At 39.5% G+C, this 21,426-nt stretch overlaps 1 protein-coding gene across 1 annotated transcript in view; it reads right to left on the bottom strand.

The window, feature by feature from the left end:
* The window catches only part of SLC12A1 (solute carrier family 12 member 1), a 41,856-nt gene that overhangs the window by 785 nt on the left and 19,645 nt on the right, over positions 1-21,426 (bottom strand). Inside the window, exons 14-24 of the mRNA XM_063313839.1 lie at positions 19,216-19,371; positions 16,639-16,738; positions 16,444-16,555; positions 14,144-14,284; positions 11,273-11,379; positions 9,791-9,873; positions 7,479-7,622; positions 4,505-4,636; positions 4,174-4,285; positions 3,580-3,666; positions 2,155-2,290 (exon numbers count right to left, since the gene is read on the bottom strand). Coding sequence (XP_063169909.1) covers positions 2,155-2,290; positions 3,580-3,666; positions 4,174-4,285; positions 4,505-4,636; positions 7,479-7,622; positions 9,791-9,873; positions 11,273-11,379; positions 14,144-14,284; positions 16,444-16,555; positions 16,639-16,738; positions 19,216-19,371 — 1,310 coding nt within the window. The remainder of the gene's footprint in view (positions 1-2,154; positions 2,291-3,579; positions 3,667-4,173; positions 4,286-4,504; positions 4,637-7,478; positions 7,623-9,790; positions 9,874-11,272; positions 11,380-14,143; positions 14,285-16,443; positions 16,556-16,638; positions 16,739-19,215; positions 19,372-21,426) is intronic.

Below are 21,426 nucleotides of genomic sequence, written 5' to 3'. Positions count from 1 at the left end.
GGAGACAAACTCAGTCTGATTTGTTGGGTAATTATTTTGTGTTGTTATTAAATCAATATGAATCCATATTTTACCCCTTTAATGAAATACTGATGGCTATAGAATATAGTAACTATGCACATAAATTTATTGAAAGAAATTAAGAGTTGGAAGGAATTATAAATGTACAATTAGTCTTGCATTCAGATCAATGATCCTGCTGAATCCTACTCTGATCCTACTCTGATCAGATCCTACTCTGGCAAGTTTTCCAGACAGTGCTACCCTTAATATTTATAGAATATTCTTAATAAAGTCAGTGTGTGATATATACCGGTCCTACTCAGCTAGCATATATCCCAAATTAACATTCACTGTTGTAGTTCGAGCAGTGCAAGGAACAGTTTTGGTGTCTTAATTTTTGCAAAAGCTTTGATGTTGGATGACAGAAATGGTTGCAGAATTTGGTATTGGATTATGTATCCCTTGTATTAGATGTTGTCCCCACCCACCTCATGAAGACTGAGGCCCGGTTTTGTATAGTGGTGAATGGGCTGGCCTAGAAACCAGGAGGCTGTGTGTTCTAGTCCTGCTTAGGCATGAAAGCCAGCTGGGTGACTGGGCCAGTCACTTTCTCTTGGCCCAACTCCCCTCACAGGGTGGTGGTGGTGGTGGTGGTTGTAGGGAAAAGAGAAGGAAGGAGTATTAGGTATGTTTGTCGTCTTGAGTTATATGTATATCTTTAAAAAATTAAAAAGGGATAAAAATATAATAATAATAATAATTGCTTGGAAAATTGTGTGCTGTTTGTTTCAAAATTTGCTTCTGCCATTGGGAGCTTTCTGTGAGTGTTTTGCTGAGGATGCTCTGAGTGGATGAGAGTTGAGTTTTGTTTTGCTTTGTTTCCCCTTTTTCGTTGAGCCCTTAATGCTGTTTCCTACATTGTTCTGGAGACTCCCCCAAGTATGTGGTACAGATAGTCCTCATTTAACAGCCAGTTGAAGTTATGACGATGCTGAATGAATGGTAGTTACAGCCCGTTCTCAAAGTTACAGCGGTTGCAGCGCCCCCGTGGTCACATGATCAAAATTTGGGTGCTTGGCAGCCTGCCCACATTTATGGCTGTAGCATATATGCTTCAACTCCCCCCGCCCGCCTATCTCCCCCCATCGCTGCCTTTTTGGTCGCCCTGTGCCCCTGTCACCTGCACTCCTCTGCCCCCTCCACCACCAGCCGACCTTCTCTGTCTTCGTCCTCCTGCTGCTGACAAGGCGGCCCAGCCTGGCCCTTTGCGAGGCAGCTGCTGGCTATGCACAGCGTTCCCAATGCAAGGCCTTCTGGAGGCCTCAGGAAGTCCTCACACAGCCAGCAGCTACCTTGCAAAGGGCCAGGCTGGGCCACCTCGTCAGCAGTGAGAGGAAGAAGACAGAGAAGGTCAACTGGGGGCGGTGGGAGCAACCGAGTTCAGGGTGGTGGGGGTACAAGGCGGAGTGTAAGGCGGCCAAAACGGCAGAGATGAAGGGGAGATAGGTAGGTGGGGGGAAGTGAAGTGGAGGTGAGCGCAGCAGAGCAGGAGAAGCATGAGGTCCTCTTTTAACAAGGGTGTGGTCCTGGCCTAACAACTGCAACCAGAACTACCAAAACTGCCATTGCTAAGCAATCCTGACCTAACAACTGCATTGCTTAGTGATGGAAATTCCTGTCCCAATTAAGGCTGTTAAGCAAGGACTACCTGTACAGATTTTGGAAAGCATAGGCTACAGGGCAATTAAATAAACATTGCCTTCTCCTCTAGGGCAGTGTTTCTCAACCATGGCAGCTTGAAGATGGGTGGATTGCAATTCCCAGCATGCTGGCTGGGGAATTCTGGGAGTTGAAATCCACCCATCTTCAAGCTGCCATGGTTGAGAAACGCTGCTCTAAGGTTTGAAGTAAAGTCTCTGCCAAATCAAAAGCCTTCCCCAGATGACTTTTTTCTATTCATAAAATAAATAATCTTGATCTAAGCCATTGTTTCAAAATGATTATGAGTAAAATTTGGGTAGAAAAAGCAGCTGATATAGGCCATGGATATTATGGGGTTTTTTTTCCCCTGGCGGTAATCTATATGCCCTGCTTTCTCTTTCAAATAGCTTCTTCATAGTGTCAAAGGTAACTAAAGGTATGGCTTGTTACCTTCTCCTTGAATGCTTCCAGTTCTGCATCAGTGATTTTCCATGGTGCCTCTCTCTTTAATTTCTCAGCAGTTGTTAAATCTTTGCAGCTTTCATGAAGGCGGTATGGTTCAATCATCTCTTCAAAGAATTTCCAGCTGGAACCGAAATTATAAAGAGGCTTCACAGCAGGACTCTAACTCTTCACTTTACAGATATTCTAAGATCGGACAGGCTCTTGGCTGTAGGAACTATAGCTGAATTCAGTCAAAATCTTTTAAGCTCCATTTATCAGGTTTTAAGCTTGGGTATAGCCATTGCAGTATAGAAACAGTTTGTCAAGTTAGGTCTGTGTTTGTCTCTGCTGTCAATTTATATTTCATATTATATTTATAAAGTAATATATAATAGTTCATTTCACAACATGGCAAAGTATATCCATAATTGTGTACATAAGAAACAAGACTGTTTTTGAAAAAGTCTGCTTGTGTTATAACGCTGGCTTTATTTATCACTGTAGTTGATTATAAGATTAAAACTGAGCTGGAAGTAAATCCCATTGAACATAGAAGAAATTATTTCATATAAAAACAAAGGTGCTACACTATGTTGTCTTTTCCTTGTTGCCACAGACTAACATTGTTATCCCTGTGGAAATTAGTTCCAGTAAATATGACGTTGAAATAAATTGGCTTTATCTAGACGCCTAATTCTGAGTTCTTAGAGACTTTCTAAATAATGGCATTTCAAAGACTTGAACGTAGCACTGTGGATTGTGAACTTGCATTCCACCCTGGTTTCTGGTCAAATTACTTGGGGCTTAATAGCATATCTAACTCCCGCAAAGACCAGGTAGCTCTCAGCAGCATAATTAGGCTGGGTTCAAATTGCATACTTACCCCTGCATTTGGGATAATAAAATACAATTCCAGTGTTCTTTTAATGTTCTTTCACCAAAGTATATTATAACCTCCATAGCCATATGACTAACCACAATTCAAGACAGAATAAAGTATGTTTCAATTCATCAGAATGACCACAAATAACAATTGTGGTTAGAGTTAGTTATGTTGTGTGTGTGTGCAAATGAAATAATATAAATTATAGTTATCTTGTTAGTAATCATGTTACCCTTTAAAAAAAAGTGGATGTCCAAGGCTGCCTGATATTCCCTGCTTCAGGAGTGGCAAACTATTTCAATAATACTTCAAAAATCCATTTTTCTTTGGCAGTTTGCTACCTTCTCTGCAGTAGCAGAATGAATACCCATGATGCAGCTTGATTCCTTTTCCTAAATGGAAGAAATAAGACTGACCAGCAGCAAGAACCAGCTTTGCTTATTCAGGTTTTAGATGTTCTGTTTTTAAAAATTGTACCGCTACTTGGAAAATTGCTGAAATAAAATTTGAAATATTTTCCATTTCAATCGCTGATTTCAAATGCTTACCTCTCTTTATTGGGTTTCATGTTGATGTCACCAATTATATTAATGTCAGCAAATTTGATTCTGAATTTACTTAAAAGTGAAGCCATCCTGAAAAATTAAAAAAGGGCAGCTGTTTTAATTTCAAAATTCAGAAAGTTGAATTTACTCAGAAGTAAATCCTGTTAAACTTGTGAGACTTAAAGTAAGCATGCGTGGAATGCAATACTTTGATAGGTAAACCTTTGCACTGAATTGCAAAGTGCAATTTATACTGAAGTAGGTAAGTGTGCTAAGATGGCAGTTTGATATATAAAATGCAATTCTTTCAAGACCAGTTCTATCTGTCTACATAAAAAGAATCCAGAATCCCTTTTAGCAAGGCATTGAGATGAAACCGTGGACAAAGATGCATGAAACAGTGAAAGCTTCTAAGAAATTGCTGCAACAAAATAAACTACCAAAGTTTTTCTTCTACTGCCCAATATATTGTTATATAGTGCTTTAGATAATTCAAGTAGCTTCAGATACATCATTTTCTTCTTTTTCTCCTATGTGCAAATAATTTCTGGAAACAGTAAAAATAGATTCACTGGGTAAGGGTATGGATATTCTTACATTAACTTTTCTTCTTCAAGACGAGTAACTTTTCCACCAGTAAAGATCCTTAATTTGCAATCCTTCCACTTTTTCCGGAGTGTCAGAATGTATGGAATTAGGAGTATTAGCCCTGGGGGAAGAAATTAGATCAAATTATATGTTCACACAAATGAAGCAAGTCAGAACATTGTATAATTAAGAGAGAAAATATTTTTTCATTGATATTGAAAATGGTCATCGACTTAATTTTTTTAATTACATTTTTTGTTAATTGTTTTGCAAATTTTACATTGGATTATAGCATTGGTCCCAGTTCCTGGTCTGTGTAATGGTCTTTTGCAGGGCTTACCTCCATCATCAAACAGCCACCACACGTCGATGGTGCCCTTCCCTTGCTTCTTTTTAAACTGAACGCTAGCGTCAAGCAGCCGTTGATTGAATTCCCCAACGTGTATTGAAGAGATTGTGCTAATGCTGCAATCTGAAACAGGAGAGACATGCTCGGAGCTCTTCTGCATCATAACTGAAAGTGCTCCATGTACACAATTCAAAAATCATGTTTTGATAGTAGGATGCACACATTTAAGCAGAGGACATTGGAAGGATTGGGGTGAGCCTGGTATAATTTTGTAGTATCTTGTGAATATCTGTTTTTGGGTTACAAGAGTGGTGGTATCAAGCCTGGCTTTGTACAAAGATTTGGATAATAACCTGCCACAATTGTGACTGTGACAGGTTAAAAAAATATCTAAATAAATACAAAACATCTTTTGCCCCTGTCACTAGGTACAGTAAGTTACTAATCTCCGGTAGCTGTTAGTGTAGTGACAAAATTATATATATATATTTTTTACTCTAGGAAGACCTGTGACATTTTCTTTCTCATGTTAATGCACAGCAAAGTTTTGACTGAATTTTGGTAGCAAACAGACTAAAGGTTAGAGTATTAAAAAGTTAATAGATGAAATGGGTAAATAATTCCTAATGAGTGTGTAGTGAGGGGCACCACAGCAAATATGTTGATTCAGCCTGATGGAAAAAAATACAAAAGCTTAGAATATTGTTATTTTTTTTAGAGGAATGTGAATGATAATCACACTTAAAAAATGTGTTATTAGTAATTGAAATCCATCTGGTTAATGTAATTTAGGTTTTTTTAAAGCTTTGCTTTGGCAATTATTAGTGTTAGGTTTACTGTATGTGTGATTTTTACACTGACAAAGCTATTGTGCGCAGTTCAAGGAAGACTCTGCCAACTTGCATGTAGCTGTTCCAGTGCTTTGATGCAATTCCCGGAGCTGCCTCCTTATTTGCCCCTGAAATCTGGCCACAAAGTTTATAACAGTCTTGGTAGCCAACTGCTTTGAAAAGGTCAGGGTATAAAATTTTAATAAATGAAATGTATAAATCACAATTTGGATGTATTCATATGCATCCATATGTGCATGCAGCTGGTTCAGAATGGTTTACCTTCAGTGTTAAGCTAAGCATGAATTGGGCAACGGTGGAAACGTATTTATGATTGTATGCTTTTCTAGGCATGTAGCATATTGAACAATGTACATCCTACCCCTTCTTTTGTTGTTGTTGTTCCTTGTCTAATTTCTTGTTTTGACTCTCCTTTCTTCTGACTGCACCTCCTTTTAAAGTATGAGTTTGGGTAGGCCACACAGGACTGAAAGCCACCCTCAGCCTAAAAGGGGGTAGTCTAATTCTGGTGCAAATATATAAAATATGCATTAAAAAATCACTTATTTATTCAGATAAAAGTTGATGTCACTGAACTAGTTCAGGTTATGTCATCTGTTCTCTTTTTTCCCCTTATTCACTCTTAAATATACTAGTAGGAATGAGCTGCAATCTTGAACTAAGAAGAAATGAAGTTGGTATCTAAATGAACTCCCAAGGATTTGTGCTCTTTAATTCAGTAGTGCTTCCTAGTTTCTAAATTTCAATCTAGATCAAGCTGCTTGGTGCCTGGTGGCCATCTATAAAAAGTTTGTGTCTGTATTTTAGTTTCTCTCATTTAGGTATACGCTACAGTAGCTTTCCCAGTAAATTTTAATTATTGTTACTTCTCTTTTGATATGAACATACTATTGCAGTATTTAATGTTTGTCTTTTTGTTGACCCTTAATAAAAGAAATGTAACTTGGTTGTAATTTTGGTGGGTGATGTTTTACTTAGTCTACTTTTTAATATCACATGCTTTACTTTGGCTTCTGTTCCACCATGCAGACAGAAATTTTTATAAAGTAATTTTACCTGACAAATTACAGGAGAAAGAAAAATGGGTTTTCAGTAGAAATAGGAGATCCTTCTGCCATAGAAACTGTTCTGAGCCTCATTAAATACTCATTTAAAGTACCATAATACCCTGAGATGTGTGTAGAAGAAAAGGGGACTAAAACTGGTTCAGTTCCTATAATATGCTCCTGCTTGGTTAAGCTGCTACTTAGGACATGAAAAACTACTTTCAAATAAAGGTACACCATTATTTGGCATTGTGACCATCAAACGGTATTAGAATGTGGTTAGGATGGAATCTGGTAGGTCCACCACAGCTTTAATTGCTTTAGACATTTTTATTTTGGTTAGGTAAATACTAAAAGCAAACTTCCAGGTTTTACAACATCACTCAAAAGATGATGAAAATCAATCATCAAAAGAGAGGAATCAATGAACATGTTGTACTACATTACAAATCACACCGCATTCAGTAATTCATCACCTCTGATACTCTGTTTTGACTTGGATTTATCTCTTGGTTTGGGTGCTAGCTCTTGGAAAAAAGGGGAGGAGGAAGTAGTAGATCTCCCGTAAAAGGTTCTGTGCCCAAAGACTGCTCCAAAATTGGAGGAACTGTTGAGAGCCATACCTGCTACCATGGCTGATGTACAGAACATTAGCAAGAAAGACTTTGGCCTTCCAAGGTTCTTCAGTTAGCAATGGGCCAGAAGATTCAGCCAGCAAATAGATCAAGGTCTTCTGCACTATGGTAGGATCTATAGCATTTCTTTCTTGATTATAGCAATCATGTCCCAGTTTGCTTCTCTATAAAAATACCAGCATTTGCAAATGTTATTAGCATAAAACTATATTTTCTTTTTTGCTGAATTATTTCCTCCTCTTTGGTGATCCATGACAGTTTGGGTTGCCATAAATCTGCTTTTAAGCTGCTACCAGAATGTTGCTTTTGTTACAATAGACTAACATGACTTTGTCTGAATGGCAGTGTTCTATTTTCAAAGTGGCCCTCAGGGAGGAAAAAAATACTTATGGGCAGTTCTTATGCACATACTGCTTTTAACCTCAGGTTATACCTTTTCTGGGCATCGTCTTTGTAAAGTTGAGTTTGGTGGCTCTTGTAAAGAATCCACGGATACCATACTTTTGTTCTTCAAATTCGCTATCTTTAAGAGTTGCCTCTAGGGCTTGCCTCTCCTGCTCCAGCTTCTTCAGTTCCTCTGTTAACCAAAATAAAGACTGGTGATATAAGTATTTAGGAATTGTCAAAGAAAAACATGGATAGGAGTCAATTATTGTTCTATCTCTGAACCTGAGGTAAATGTGAGCCTTTCTTTCCAATTGTTAATGATTGCCTTGTGTCAGATACCCTTGAATGAAGACAGTGCTGCTTTTTCAGCATTTTTTGTACTGTACTGAATTTCTGCCTCAGGATGTCCATAAATGCATATTTACGCTGAGAACATTGGGCACAAACGTTAGATTTCTGCGTTTTGTTTCATGGCATTTTGAAAACATTCTAGCAGAAAGATCAATTGTGGGGAAACTCGGGAAAAAACAGCAGGTGGCAGCAGAGGGTTGTAATTTTTTATGATCAAGTATTAATTTTAAGCAAAAACAAAATCATAAATACAGACCTAATGGCCTGGTCTTTACATGCCATTAAGAATAGACTTGAGTTTGCCTAATTATACTTCGCCTGAACATCTGGATTCACCTTTGACAATAAATGATGGTTCATTTTTTGGTAATAAACTCCAACTGGAAACTTTAGTTTGAAAATAGTTTACGAATTCTGCTGTCCTTTAGCTAAGGTTTGACATATCTGAAGTAGAAATCATGGCTTATTTTTAGTTCGTTTGATAAACCTCAAAAACATCTATCTAAACATTTTAAGAGCCTTGTGTGGTGCAGAATGGTAGGCGGCAGTATTGCAACCGAAACTCTCCCCATGACCTGAGTTCAATCCCAGCGGAAGCTGGATTCTCTCTCAGGTAGCCGGCTCAGGTGGACTCAGCCCTCCATCCTTCCGAGGTCGGTCAAATGAGTACCCAGCTTGCTGGGGAAGGTGACGACTGGGAAAGGCAATGGCAAACCACCCCACTAGAGTCTGCCAAGAAAACATCGCGAAAGTGGCGTCCCCCCAAAGGGTCAGACATGACTTGGTGCTTTGCACAGGGGACCTTTCACCACTTTCACCAACCATTTTAAAGCAAGAACAGTATAGAAAAATGGCCTATTCCATAGGCTAAATAGCACTTTGGTGTTTTTTCCCCCATTTAGTTCTTCCTCCTAATGGTATTTTTTTCAACCCAGCTCTGCACAAAGGATGAGGTAGAGATGCAGATCTGACTGTCAAATAACAATGTATTGCACAGAAGATACAAGGTTATTCCTTGGCCAGGAAACACCAGCTACCATGGTTTGTCATCTCTCAGTTAAGTGGTACAATTTGCTTTATCTGGGGGTGCTCTTGAAGGTGACTTAGAAGCTATAGTTCAACGTTTTTCAAACCTGGCAACTTTAAGATATGTGGGCTTCAACTCCCAGGTTTCCCCAGCCAGCATGCTATACTGCTACCCTGTAGTTGGCACAGAATGCCACTCTGCTAACAGGTGGAAGCTCATACAGAAGAATGCCACCTGTATTGTGTGACCTCCTTGGTTGTAACCCCTTGCTCTCTGGCCCAGCTTTCCCTTAGCTAGCCAGGATGGCCCCTTCGCTGTTATCCTTCGAGAATAAGCAGTGAAGATTAGGTTTTTCTTCAAATCCCTTGTGGAGGAGAACAGGATGTAAGGTGCCCGTTGTTTGGCTGCTGGACTGGCCAACATGAGAGTGTGTAACTGTTTTATTACTGCACTTTTTCGTATGTTTTTATCCTTTTTGACTTTAAGCCACCTAGAATATGTGGAGTAGGCCACATATAAATATATGTATAAATAAAATAAATGCTAGGGAAAAAAGAGGCAACTCATACTTCCAATTCACATATCCTACAAAAAAACCCTTAACTGCCTGGGGAATTGGGACCCGGTAGTATATATATATTTGTGTAAATAAATAAATCCCCACAAACATATTTAGAGAAAATTTGTAATTTGGCCTTCCAGCTGAACAGCACAGCTATATTTATACCTTTATATTTTAATAATTCCCTCCCCCTTTCATATTTATATTTAAATTTGGTCCTTGGTTTCTTTTATCACTAGCATAGGGGAACCCCCACCCCACCCCCTGTATTTTTCAAATGCAGTATTCCAAATCTCAAGGAAGAAATTTGTACTCATGTGTTTAGAAATCAGTAGAATTATTATGGGAATGTTTTTGTTTCCAGAAAGCATGCCCTTAGTATAGGAATTGTCTGAAATTTTCTTAAGTCTTGACATACCTTGAACCTGGAGAACTTGCGATATATCAAACCCTTGGCTTATTCGAACAATGATCACACCAAATTCAAAGTCGAATGCATCACTGGAACAAAGTTTACATTAAAAAAAGTCTTCAAATAATATTGGAGTAGTGAGTGTTACTCATCTTGCAATAGCAACAGTTACTGTAATACCCATTGTACATGAGAAGTGAAAATAATTGGATTTCTATAATGAGTTCATCTGGAGACTTTTCTCCCATTGAACAAGACTGCATCTCTTGAATCATTTACAATGCATTTGTTATGCTTTGTCACTTTTCGTTTCCTGACTCCTGCCCAGTTGCAACTTTCCAACTTGCCACATATTCACCTCTGACCAGGCTTTATTTAAATACTGTATCTAGAAAGAGATCTGAGCAGCCTAATGCAGAGTTCCACAATTTTGCATCTATGTGAACGTTGATCCCAAGTATAGTAGCAGCTGATTTCATATGAAGAATGGTGCGGCTCAAAGTTAGCTTCCCTAACTGGTTATTTCATCCAAATATGGAAAGGTCTACATTTGTTTCTATATCTTTTCTGTACCTTCCTCCCAAATCACTAGTTGGATGATTCTGAGCTGAAAAAATGGAATTCTTAAGCAGTCTCTCCCATTCTGCCATTTTTCAGTTTAGAATTACAGTAATCTATTCAGGCTGCTTTGAATTAAAAAAAATATGGAAGAATTCCAGAATTCATATAACATGCAATCTAGACCATAGAGAAAGCACAAAGTTGACTTTGAGATACTCAATTGTTGTGTACGTTGACATTTCCAGGCGGCTCATGCGTATCTCATCCTTTGTGTTTTTGATCACATGGGGCGACTTGGATATGCCAAGGGGATATTCAGGCTATAAATAAGAATTAGTCTGAAACTAACTTAGTAGTGATGCATTATTCCAAAGAATAATCGTTGAGATAGCCAATTTTTTTGTTATTGAAAATCCCTACTTCTTGTCCAGCAACAGTTCTCAGAGCTTCTTGATTTTGAGCCATGAGAGTTAAGTAAATTTTAAACTGAATCAAACTTATAATATGGCAATAAAAACAGAGTAGGTATATACTATGGCTGTGTCTGCTTCAAAAATGTTTGCAAAGACATGCTTTGGGCCTGCAAGGAAGTCTGAAAAAAAAAACCTGGCTTCTTTCATGACTAGCAGCAAGGTGCTGTGTTTACAGGACATCTGAAATACTTCTAAATAATTGTCAAGGTGTGCACATCTCTAGAATGTACTGTAGTCTTCTCTTGCATATAAGCATTTTCGTTGTTTTTTTTCATGTAGACAAAAAGCAATAACAGCCATTTTCCTCTTCCCTCTGAATCTTGCCATGTCTGGATCTTAAACTGCAAAGTTCAAAAATATTTTGGTAAATCAGCCCTTTTTTTAAAAAAAACAAGAAGCTGTTTAGAGATCCTTCTAGTTCTAGCAACATAACACACTTCCAGATTCAACTTACTGTATGGCACCTGCATAATTTTCAACTTGTATTGCAGTGGCATGTCTCCAGTCTTTTTTAAATCCAAGCACCAAAGTATTAGGTCTCATTCTTCCCAAACCAGAGGCCTGCCAGTATAAAACATGGTGTTTAAAGCAATGCATGTGCAAGGTTTATCCAAAATGAGGAGTGATGGCAAAAGATAATGGGAGTAATGTTCTGGAGGGATTTACGATTAAATTCTATTTGGTGAGTGTCCTTCATGCTTGTACCCAAGCAGCACATATAAAGATTAGCTCTAAATCATCTCAGCTATAAAATGATTTTTAAATTGCAGAAATGTAATTTACTAAAGTAGCATCCATTTGCATTTCTTTAGATGCAAAAATCAAAGTCTGGAAACTAAAGATCAACAGAATTTTCAGGCTACTGCTTGTGTGATTGTTTTTAACACAATCATGCCAGGATTGCAGATCCCTTTATATGAAGCAAAGATGATGTTCCTTTAAAGAGTTACAACATTTAGTAAGTGCTATATAACACCTTTTATAGGACAGCTACTTCATTCAATCTAAGACTGCTTTCACTTGCATGCTTATTTGAGAGTAAACCTTCCTGAATACAGTTGGAATTGTTTTTCTTAGGGCAAAGACACCCTCCACTTCAGTACTTTAGATTTTCCCTTCCCTTGCAAATCTTGAGTGCCTCTTCTAGAAGCCCTCCAAAAATTATTGATGAATTCTTTTTAAATATATGGAAGGACCCCCAAAGAGTGGACCTATTCCTTCAAAGGTAGTACTTTGTCATCAAAAGATAACACTGGTATAGATAGACCAAATAGTACCTTCATTTTGCTTGGGTTCAACTTCAACCTGTTTTGTCCCATCCAGATTCTAACAACTCCAGGGACTAGGATGAGATATTACAGGCATCTCCACTGTGGCCTGGCATAGCAATGTAAAGCTGGGTCTAATCAATATATTGATTATACCATACCCCAAACCACTGCATGACCTCTCAGTGGTTTCATATGGATGGTAAAGAGTAGTGGAAAGAGGACTGGCCTCTGTGGTATCTCACTACACATGCCCACTGAAGAAAGAGTGGAACTTCTGACATTGTTCTGTGAAACAATGTCTCCCATCCTGAATTCCTGAAGGCAGCTCAGAAGTATACCATGGTCAATGGCATCAAAGGCTGCTGACAGGTCCAAAAGGATGAGAAGGGGAACATCTACCCACATCACTCCCATCCCTAACGCAACAAAGGTTATCCGCTAGAGCAGCTAGCTGTCACCCATGCCTGAACCCTGAGTAAACAGGATCCAAATAAGCAGTGGTAGTTGTTCAAAAACCACTGGGTTTAGGAAAGACCTCTTTAAGAGATAGCACACAACAGTCTCTTTAAAGTGGTAGCCAACATCCCCTTCCATAATGAGCCACTGACACCTGCCCAGATCTGAAGGTTCCAAGAGGGGCAAGCATCAAGCCTGCAGATGGGAGAAGACATTCTAGAGAGCACCATATCCAGTTCATCAGAATTCACCTCCATGAACCCTGCCCATAAAGAGTCAAGGCTCAGGAGAACCTAGTGACTTAATTGGCGAAATGCTGTTCCAGTGTGATACGTGAAAGGACCACAGTAGATACCACACATCCCAGATCATCTCAAACATAATGCTTCTCAGTGGGATCAGTTTAAACATTCAGCTGCTGATCATCAGGTTAATTTAGACAACTTCAGAAAAATCAAGTGAAATGCATGCAGCATGTGTGAATGCCATGTTTGTGCTTAAACAGCTGTGCTTTTAAGTATTGGTAGTGGACTTTGGAAGTTCTAAACTTTGGTGATGTTTAAGTTGATGTAATCAACTTAAAATCTAAACAAATGGAATTATATGAAGGCATGAATAAGTAGACCAAGCCTTTTTCTAAGTTGTTAAGTCTAGGAATTCTAGATTTTTCTGCACAGAGAAGCCTATCGGCCAACATCATGTTATATCCTAGTAGAAAACATTTGAAAATAATTTTGTATTCTGCCAGTATAGTATTTGGGTTGTACAGAATTGGTAATGGTGTCTGTTGCTGTTGATGTTCATTTGACTTTTAAGCTATATCTTGAAATTATTTTTCAATTGCTTTTTTTGTTGTTTTGCAAATTAATTTGAGTGCTTTCTGATTGGAAAGGCAGCCTGGCCATTTTTAAAAATGAAAAATGAAAATACTGAGGACTTTGGTTTCAGAAGCATTAGTGCGCTCATTATATCTGATGGTGTAGCAGTCAAATTAATACGCTGATCATAAACTCATTGTTTAGTCCTGTTAATTTCACAGCAATTAGAACATCTGGTTGCCTGTATAATAATGAGCTTCTTTTCCCCTGTGTAATCCATGTGAAGTATTAGAAGATGAAGTGTTAATTCCACTATATAAAATATGTTTTGTGATCTAATATAAAATATTGATAGTTATTACATAAGTGCAGGCAATTGCATGAGCAGTCTGACACATTTTAAGTGCCTCTCAAGTATCTCAATTTAATACATGGCCTTGCTCATTGAATATAGCAATGTTTTTCGGCCTTTGCAGCTTGAAGAGGTGTGGACTTTATCTCCCAGAATTCCCCAGCCAGCATGCTGGTTGGGGAATTCTGGGAGTTGAAGTCCACACCTCTTCAAGCCGCCAAGTTGAAAAACACTGGAATATGGAATTAATTCCTTTTTTCCCCCCACAGTTCCATTGCCTCAAAGCAGAGTTATTCCTGAAGTAACCTATAACACGAAGAGCAGTGCCCCCACTTTTCCATGATACCTTCCAGATGTAAACTTTAATGAATAAACCAAAATTCTTCGGTGCCGGAGGCTGCTTTGAAGCAATAGTTCAAGCAGCTTACCTGGAGAAGACTTTTGACTCCATCTCTAAAGTTGTCTGCTGCCACTGCAGCATAGAAGGCTTTCCTTTTATTCTTCGTCAGCCAGGCCTGCTTTGTTGCCATGCCGCTGTTCATCTCTGTAACGCACAGCTTGCGTGGGCCCTGTGTGACATGACCATACATTAGAGAGAAGCTCTGCATTATGCCCTGCACAATAGCATGATTTTGAGGGAGTTGCTGAATCAACTCAGTGAGGGACTGGAACGTGTGTCAAGGAAAAATAGATTCCCACAAAAGATTTTGCAGAGATTCAATCTTTTGAAAAGAGGCTTGCTGGTAAAAAAAACCCATTCATTTTCTGTTCAGGAAGGGGACGTCTGCTAAAGCCACTTAAGTTTCGTGATAACTAGCAGGGACCATTTTGAAAATGCAGCTTGGAAGAGTTTTAATTAACGGTTAAGTCATGAAGGATTAACAGAGCAGCTCAATGATAATTGGACTCCAAGTATTCACAATAATTTTTAAAAATTCACATGGGCACCTGTGTGCTAAAGCCTCCTCAGACTGGGGATTTTGGCATGGTGTTCTGCATAAAGTAATGCAGCAGCCGGTGGGGACCAAAGAAAGGACATTCTCAGGAATTACATCTAAATTGTGGAGTTTTTTTTTTCTCTGGAGGCTTCTGGAGTTTGCTATTCTCTTCAATGGTACTGGTGGTACAAATTTCACCTGATGCCATGTGCTATCTATTTTTTTTTTCTGCTTTCTGCTTGGTAATTGTTTTGTTTCAGATTAGATTAGTTTTGTAATTTCTTGAAGGGTTTTACTCTCGTTAGCTGCCCTGAATGTTTTGTCAACCCCAGAAGTGAAGAGGATATATTTTATATAAACAAACATATGCATATGGATTCCAATTTTGACACAGAACAGTTTATGAGTCTGTTGACCACATAAAGGCAAGGCTTTCTAGTCTAGCTATGTAGAATATGGATTTGAACCAATTATGCAAAGGTTTCTTGTAGTCACTTTTGATTAAACTTGCGTTTCTGTCTTAAAAGGACTAAGATCTCCTGAAAATAATGTGCTTATTCAGGACTGGATCGCTAAAGCTTCATATCAGCATGACTTTGCTTTTGGGGGACATCTAAGAAAAGATGGATGTCTTGGAAAAAAGCATCAGTTGAAGCCTTTGGACCCTTCTGCAGAGGATCCTAATGCTAAGCTTTTGGCTGCTAGTACTGATCTTAAATTTGGGATATGGAATAAGGGCACCCAAGCTGAAAAATTGCAGATTTGATGTTTGTATATTGCATGCATCATATAGTTTGACTTCATTTTTTTCAAGGCATAGGATAGACAACACTCTCTACAGGAATTTTAAATAATTTTTCCCAATCGCTACCAAATTTTAGATTCGTGCATCATCTGAATATAAACTAAACAAAGGACTAGTAGATATAAGTAAGAAGTATTTAGAATCTTAATGGGAGTCACACTGATACTCCTATTTTATCATTCTCTTATTTTCCCAGTTAAATAGCTCGCAATATTTCATGATGTCAATTTTTATTAGTCAATAAAACTAAATGTGGCTAAAGTTTCTGGAGAAGGAAATGAAAATACCTATACCAACACAGCATGCTTATATAAAATATTTGCAGAAATATAAATCTAGAAACAAGTAAATAAATAAAAAAAAGGAAACTATTCTGTCTGAAGCTTTTGTAGACATGAATAAAATACCTGCTGGAATAAGCAGTAAAACTTAGCATTATAGATTAATGGGGCAAAGAAATCTTCATTGGATTGTGATGTTTTTATTATTTGGAACAGACGCTTGCAAAAAAAAAAGTTTATTTTATATATGAAAAAGCTAATATTGCAATTTGAGTCTTTTTGGGGGGAACTGCTGTCTGATTATTGATTAAAGCGCTGGACTAATAGCTAGGAGAGCCAGGTTCTCATCCACCCTCAGCTTCAAAACTCACTGCGTGATTTTGTGCCAATCACCCTCTCCCAGTCCAACTGACCCCACAAGGTTGTTGTTGTAGGGAAAATAGGAGGAAGCAGTGCTATGTACATCACTTGAGCTCCTAAATGAAAGATGGGATAGACATCTAATAGACAAACATGTAGTGCTCTCTCCTTCAAAACAAATGCTATATATTTTTCTGTAGAGCTAACTAACAAAACTGATGCAATTCATATAGTGAAGATCTGTCTGTGACCTAGCTTTCTGTGCATAAAACCTGCAGTTGCCAGTTGCTTTAACAAGAGAGCCATTTTGTGAAGCAAGCTTGGAATGTATTGGCCGAACTTACCATGTATACTTCACAGCAGATGCAAAGACCGCTGTTCTTTGTGAATGAATGAGCAATGTCTAACAAAGCTGGCCTTGTCATAGGTCCTCCTGTTAAAACTACGCACTGAGGCCTGCAAAGATGGAAGGAGCTGCATTACATTTGATGATGTGTTTACATCTGATAATCGCTGAATCACGTCCTTGGAGAACTTACCGGAAGTTTTTTACGTGATCATCCACCGTAGTTAATTCCAGTGCACTGTCAACGGCACTAACATAGTAAAATGCCTGTGCCGATGATCCCCAGTTTACCTCTGTTGTATAAGCAAAAGAAATCCACATCACTTTTAGTTTCTATATTTAACAAGCCATTTTACAGGTACCGTATGTTTGATCCATCGTAACAAGAAGTAGTGTTTAGTTTTTATATGTGGAAAGCTATGTGTGAGTTGTGATCTTATGCCCAGCTGGTGGAACTAAGCCTTACTGAATTTTTAATCTACTCTGCCAGTATATGCAGGTCCCTTCAAAGTGGTCACCAAGTTTTGCCTGCTGGCTGTCGGTAGCATTTCCTGCCTTCTTGTCAAGAAAGAGACATTGCCGAGATTCCAGGAATGCTACTTTATTATTGCAAGGTATAAAAACAGAATCTTGTAAGCCTATCGGAGTTTCCCTCTGCCCCATCTTCTATCAAAGCTACAGAATCAAGGCAGGGTTATATTGAGTTTCTTTCTCATGCTTTCCAGCTTCTCAGGAAGCTGGGGTGGCATTTCTCCTCAACGGTTCCTTCATTCCTTCTTCAAGGTCATCTCTATCTTTCTTTACACCTTTCCTGCTTGAGTCAGCCAATATGTCCCCACCTGCCCAATGGGGGAGCGCTACAAAAAATAGCAAGCCAGTGTCCCATGCTTTCCTCGTTCTTTCCTTGTGGTTTTTTGTTGTATACTGAGGAAAACTTAATCAGCCACTGCATCGAGGAAGTACCAAAGCCTTCTCCTGGGGCAGTTGTGAGGGGCTGGGGGATAGGAGATAGGGCAAGAGGAAATACCAAAAGCTGGGAGGAAGAGAGGGGTGAGTTTCCATCAGCGGGAAATCACCTACCCTGGATCTTTAGAGGAAATGCAGCAGTCCTGTCTCACTGGCATTTCCTCTGGAGCAGGAGTCAAGACAAGGACAGAAGCTTATAGCCATCAGGAGCTGACCCCTATGTCTGCATGGGGGAAACCCAAGGAATGGCACCAATTTCAGAACAGCACCGTCCCCCCACGTGGCCTTAATTTAAAGACTTAAAGCTTGTGGAACAGCTTTCTTCTGAGAGGTTCTTTAATTTTCTAACCAGCCCTGCCAGATAAAAGTTCACTTTGGTTTAAATCATCCATTTTCTTTTGGTTCTATGCAACAAGAGATATTAAAGTGAGTTTCTAGACATGTTGTTATCTCAGTGTCTTCAACATTCCGTCGGTCCTGGAAGTTCATGAGATCATTTGTGAGGGTTTGGGTTATTTACGTCACTTACAGGCTTATTTGCTTCTGCCCAATTTAGAGAATTTTCCAAGACTGAAGAATTCACTGTCTTATTTTTTAAAAAAAAGCCCTGCTTGGCTTCTGAACTGTGATCCGACCTGCGGCCAAATTTCACTATTAAGGAGAATGACAACTTTTCAAAAGCGAACTGTGATACCTATTTATTTGTTTCCGACGTGAGCCTAACACTGCATTAATGTTTTCCACCTTCTTCTCAGAATCCCATAGCTTATAATGTAGTGTTTTAGAGGGAAACGGAGGCCCGTCGAATAAAGAAAAGGCAGAGAAAGCAAACATGTTTTAAATACTGTTTCCTTTGGATAAGGTGATCAACAGAAAGTGAACATGAGGGTGTAGCTTCTAGACTTCTAGATCAAAAAAACCCAGAAGACAAGGTTTTAGTTAATTTCAGTGCTCTGTGAAGAAGGGTTATGCTGCTCTACTCATAAAAACCTCATTAGCAGCAATACGTTGGCAGTCTAGAAAGACACGGTTTTACAAAAGCTACCTTTGGAGATATCTCCAGAGATTTTTTTTCCCCCCTTCCTAACAGGAGAGAGAGAGAGCATGCCAGATTAAAGTGGCAGCAGCCATCTGACAGATAGGATTAGTTATCAGAGATGTGAATACGCGGTGTTCTTAGGGGAAACAAGTATGTTCGTGTTTGAAATCTTTTCCACAGAGCTGCATTAAAAAGCGCCCTGGGGAAGAGGAGAGGAGCAAAGAAGGGAAGGATTGAAATCAGAATGTTCCTTTTTTATCATTCCTCTGAGAACATCCCCTGGTAACTAAATTAGACATGACAGTGAAAGGTTGATGCATTTCAGTATGGACCTATGCAAAGCATACATACAGTAAAAGCAAAAAGAGCAGCAAATACTGTACAAATTACCCTACAGCTTCGGTTCGTTTTTTGCCCGCCAAAAAGTTTTTTCCTGCCAGCAAATTTCGCATACCAAATGATTACCTCCCCTCATTTTGGCTGTGTCAAACTTTTTCACTGCCAGCTGGGCTAGGGTGAGGGTCAGAGAGTTACTGCTGCAAATGTATGTACCCATGCTGTAGTCACAGCAAGGATATCGCACCAACCGATTATGTGCAGGGCAGGCAAACACTTTTGGGACGTGAGGTTTTAACGAATAGCAGGCAAAAAAGGAACAAAGGCTGACCCTGGTGTTAGAAATCATTTCTGATACAAAGAAATCTGCACCAGATGCCCTCCTGAAGCTTTCCCCCCCAGAACAATCCATCGTTTTCTCAGCCTCACCTGGCTTCTTGTAGGTCACATAAATATAGAGAAAGAGCTCAATGGCGTAAGTGATGAGAGCTGCCCACCAGTTGATGACGAACATGACGCCACAGCAAAGCACGGCTCCAAAGAGGGACACCCACATGTTGTAATACCTAAAGGCAGGTCTCCAGCCTAGGACAGTCAGAATGAGTGGGTCAATTCCTCATCAGCCAGAGGGAGAGGACTGATTGATTGGTTGATTGACTGATTGATTAAATGTGTAGGCCACCCATTTAATATACATGACTCTGGGCAGCTCACAATTAGAACAGAATAAAACCAACCTGAATTGTTGAACCTCATGGCGTAGGCCCAGGTTACCTGAGGAACCGTCTTGTCCCAATTACATTGACCTGTCCCACCTGATCTGGCAGGAAGGGCATGCTGCGGATCCTGTCGGTTAAAGGATTCAACTGGCGGGGACAAGGAGGAGAGCCTTTTCTGCCGTTGCCCCCACCCTGTGGAACACCTTGCCCCCCAAGGTGAGGTTGGCCCCCACTCTTCTGGCCTTCAGGAAGAGTGTCAAAACCTGGCTCTGCCAACTAGCCTGGGGGTCCAAGAGTGGTAGGCAGCCCTGGGGGTGGTTGGTGGCTTAAGATGCTCTCTCTGCCTTTCCCTCTTTTATCTTCTATTTTTAGTACTTCCTCTATTTTTATAATGGTTTTATAGCTTTTATTTGTAAGCCACCCAGAGCCACTTTTATAGTGAGATGGGCGGCATATAAATTTAATAATAAATTAATTAATTAAAATCAATCAAAATGACATCAAAATAGCATCCGGTTAAACTCATAAATACGCAGACTAACCATGACACGGGCTTATCCATGCCATCAGAGCCCCAGGCTGGGCAAGTCTAATTTCTGAGTGGATGATGTTCTAGAAGGCAGATGTTATGGCAGAAAAGGCTCTCCTCCAGGGTCTGGAGAGATGACATTCTCACAGACGGGACTCAGCACGCCTCTCCTGCCAGATCGAACCAGACAGGTAGAAACCACTGGATTGCAACTACCTGTCAGATTTATTATTTATTATTCATTGAACTGTATAGTATTCCACCTTGGTGCAAAATTAGGGTCTCCATGTACATTGCTTGATCACTGCTAAATTCATCCTTAGAAATTGGTACTAAATAGAATGCCAGGAGGCTTAATTGGGTGACTGAATTCTAATAGTATGGGGGGGGGTGACTCTTTCTCTGAGTAGGAGGCACAGGCTAAGAATCCCCAGCATCCTGAGGATGTGGGCAGGCAGCTTATCACTTTTATGTTGGTAGACGTTATTGGGGGATTTTGACTCCCTGTCCGACAGAAGATTTTGCAGGAGCCTTTAGGGTGATGCCAAAAGATTCCATCCTTGTTACACTCAGTAATAATGAAATGAAATGTACAGCTGTGGGGTATAGTGAGTAGAGGAGCTGAAGTGGAAAGCAGATAAATGAATAGAACAAAGGTCTATTGGCAGCACTGGTCTCTGATCACTCAGCTGAAAAGCGGCATATTGCTGAATTGTCAAAAGTTCATGTAAAAAAGGTCTTCTTTCAGCATACAGATTTACTACCTCTTCAGGGAACCCATATTCAACGAATAAATACCCCTAGCCATGGCAGACCCACAGCTATGCATCACCCTGTTGAATCAGCATTACTGCCAATGTGGGAATTGGGGTTGCCAGGCAGAACAAGGTTTTAACGGTGATTTTCATTTTTATTTTTGTGTACATGATTTTGTTTTGAGCCTCTTTGGATTTGGTAAAGTTACTAAATAATAAAAGGAGAGGATTTTCAAGCAGTCGGCAGCTGGCACGACATGACTGTTTGGATTTATTTCACTTGTTAGGATCCAGCTTGTCCTTCCCCAATATATATTTGCTGCCCTCAGTCATTTCCCTGCATCTAATAAAACACAGCTGTGGCCCAATAAACCACATGCCACAATATAACAGGTAACCCTCAAAGGAGTAAAACACAGTTTTTCTTCAGCATGTTATGCAATTTTTGGACAGAAGACGTGTTGCATTTTTTCCCCACAAAGAAGTGATGATTAATTGGATATTTAATAGAAAAGATGTTTTTATTAACCATAATAATACAAGAAATCCAAAAGCATTCCCTGGGATGCCTGCCTTTGGACCAGAGTTGTCCACAGGGTATGGTCAAAAATGTAAAGATAGCAGCCATGAGGGTGTG

The sequence above is a fragment of the Candoia aspera genome, chromosome 13, assembly GCF_035149785.1.
Source record: "Candoia aspera isolate rCanAsp1 chromosome 13, rCanAsp1.hap2, whole genome shotgun sequence".
NCBI classification, from domain to species: Eukaryota; Metazoa; Chordata; class Lepidosauria; order Squamata; family Boidae; genus Candoia; species Candoia aspera.
This window is presented reverse-complemented; position numbering and strand designations above follow the sequence as displayed.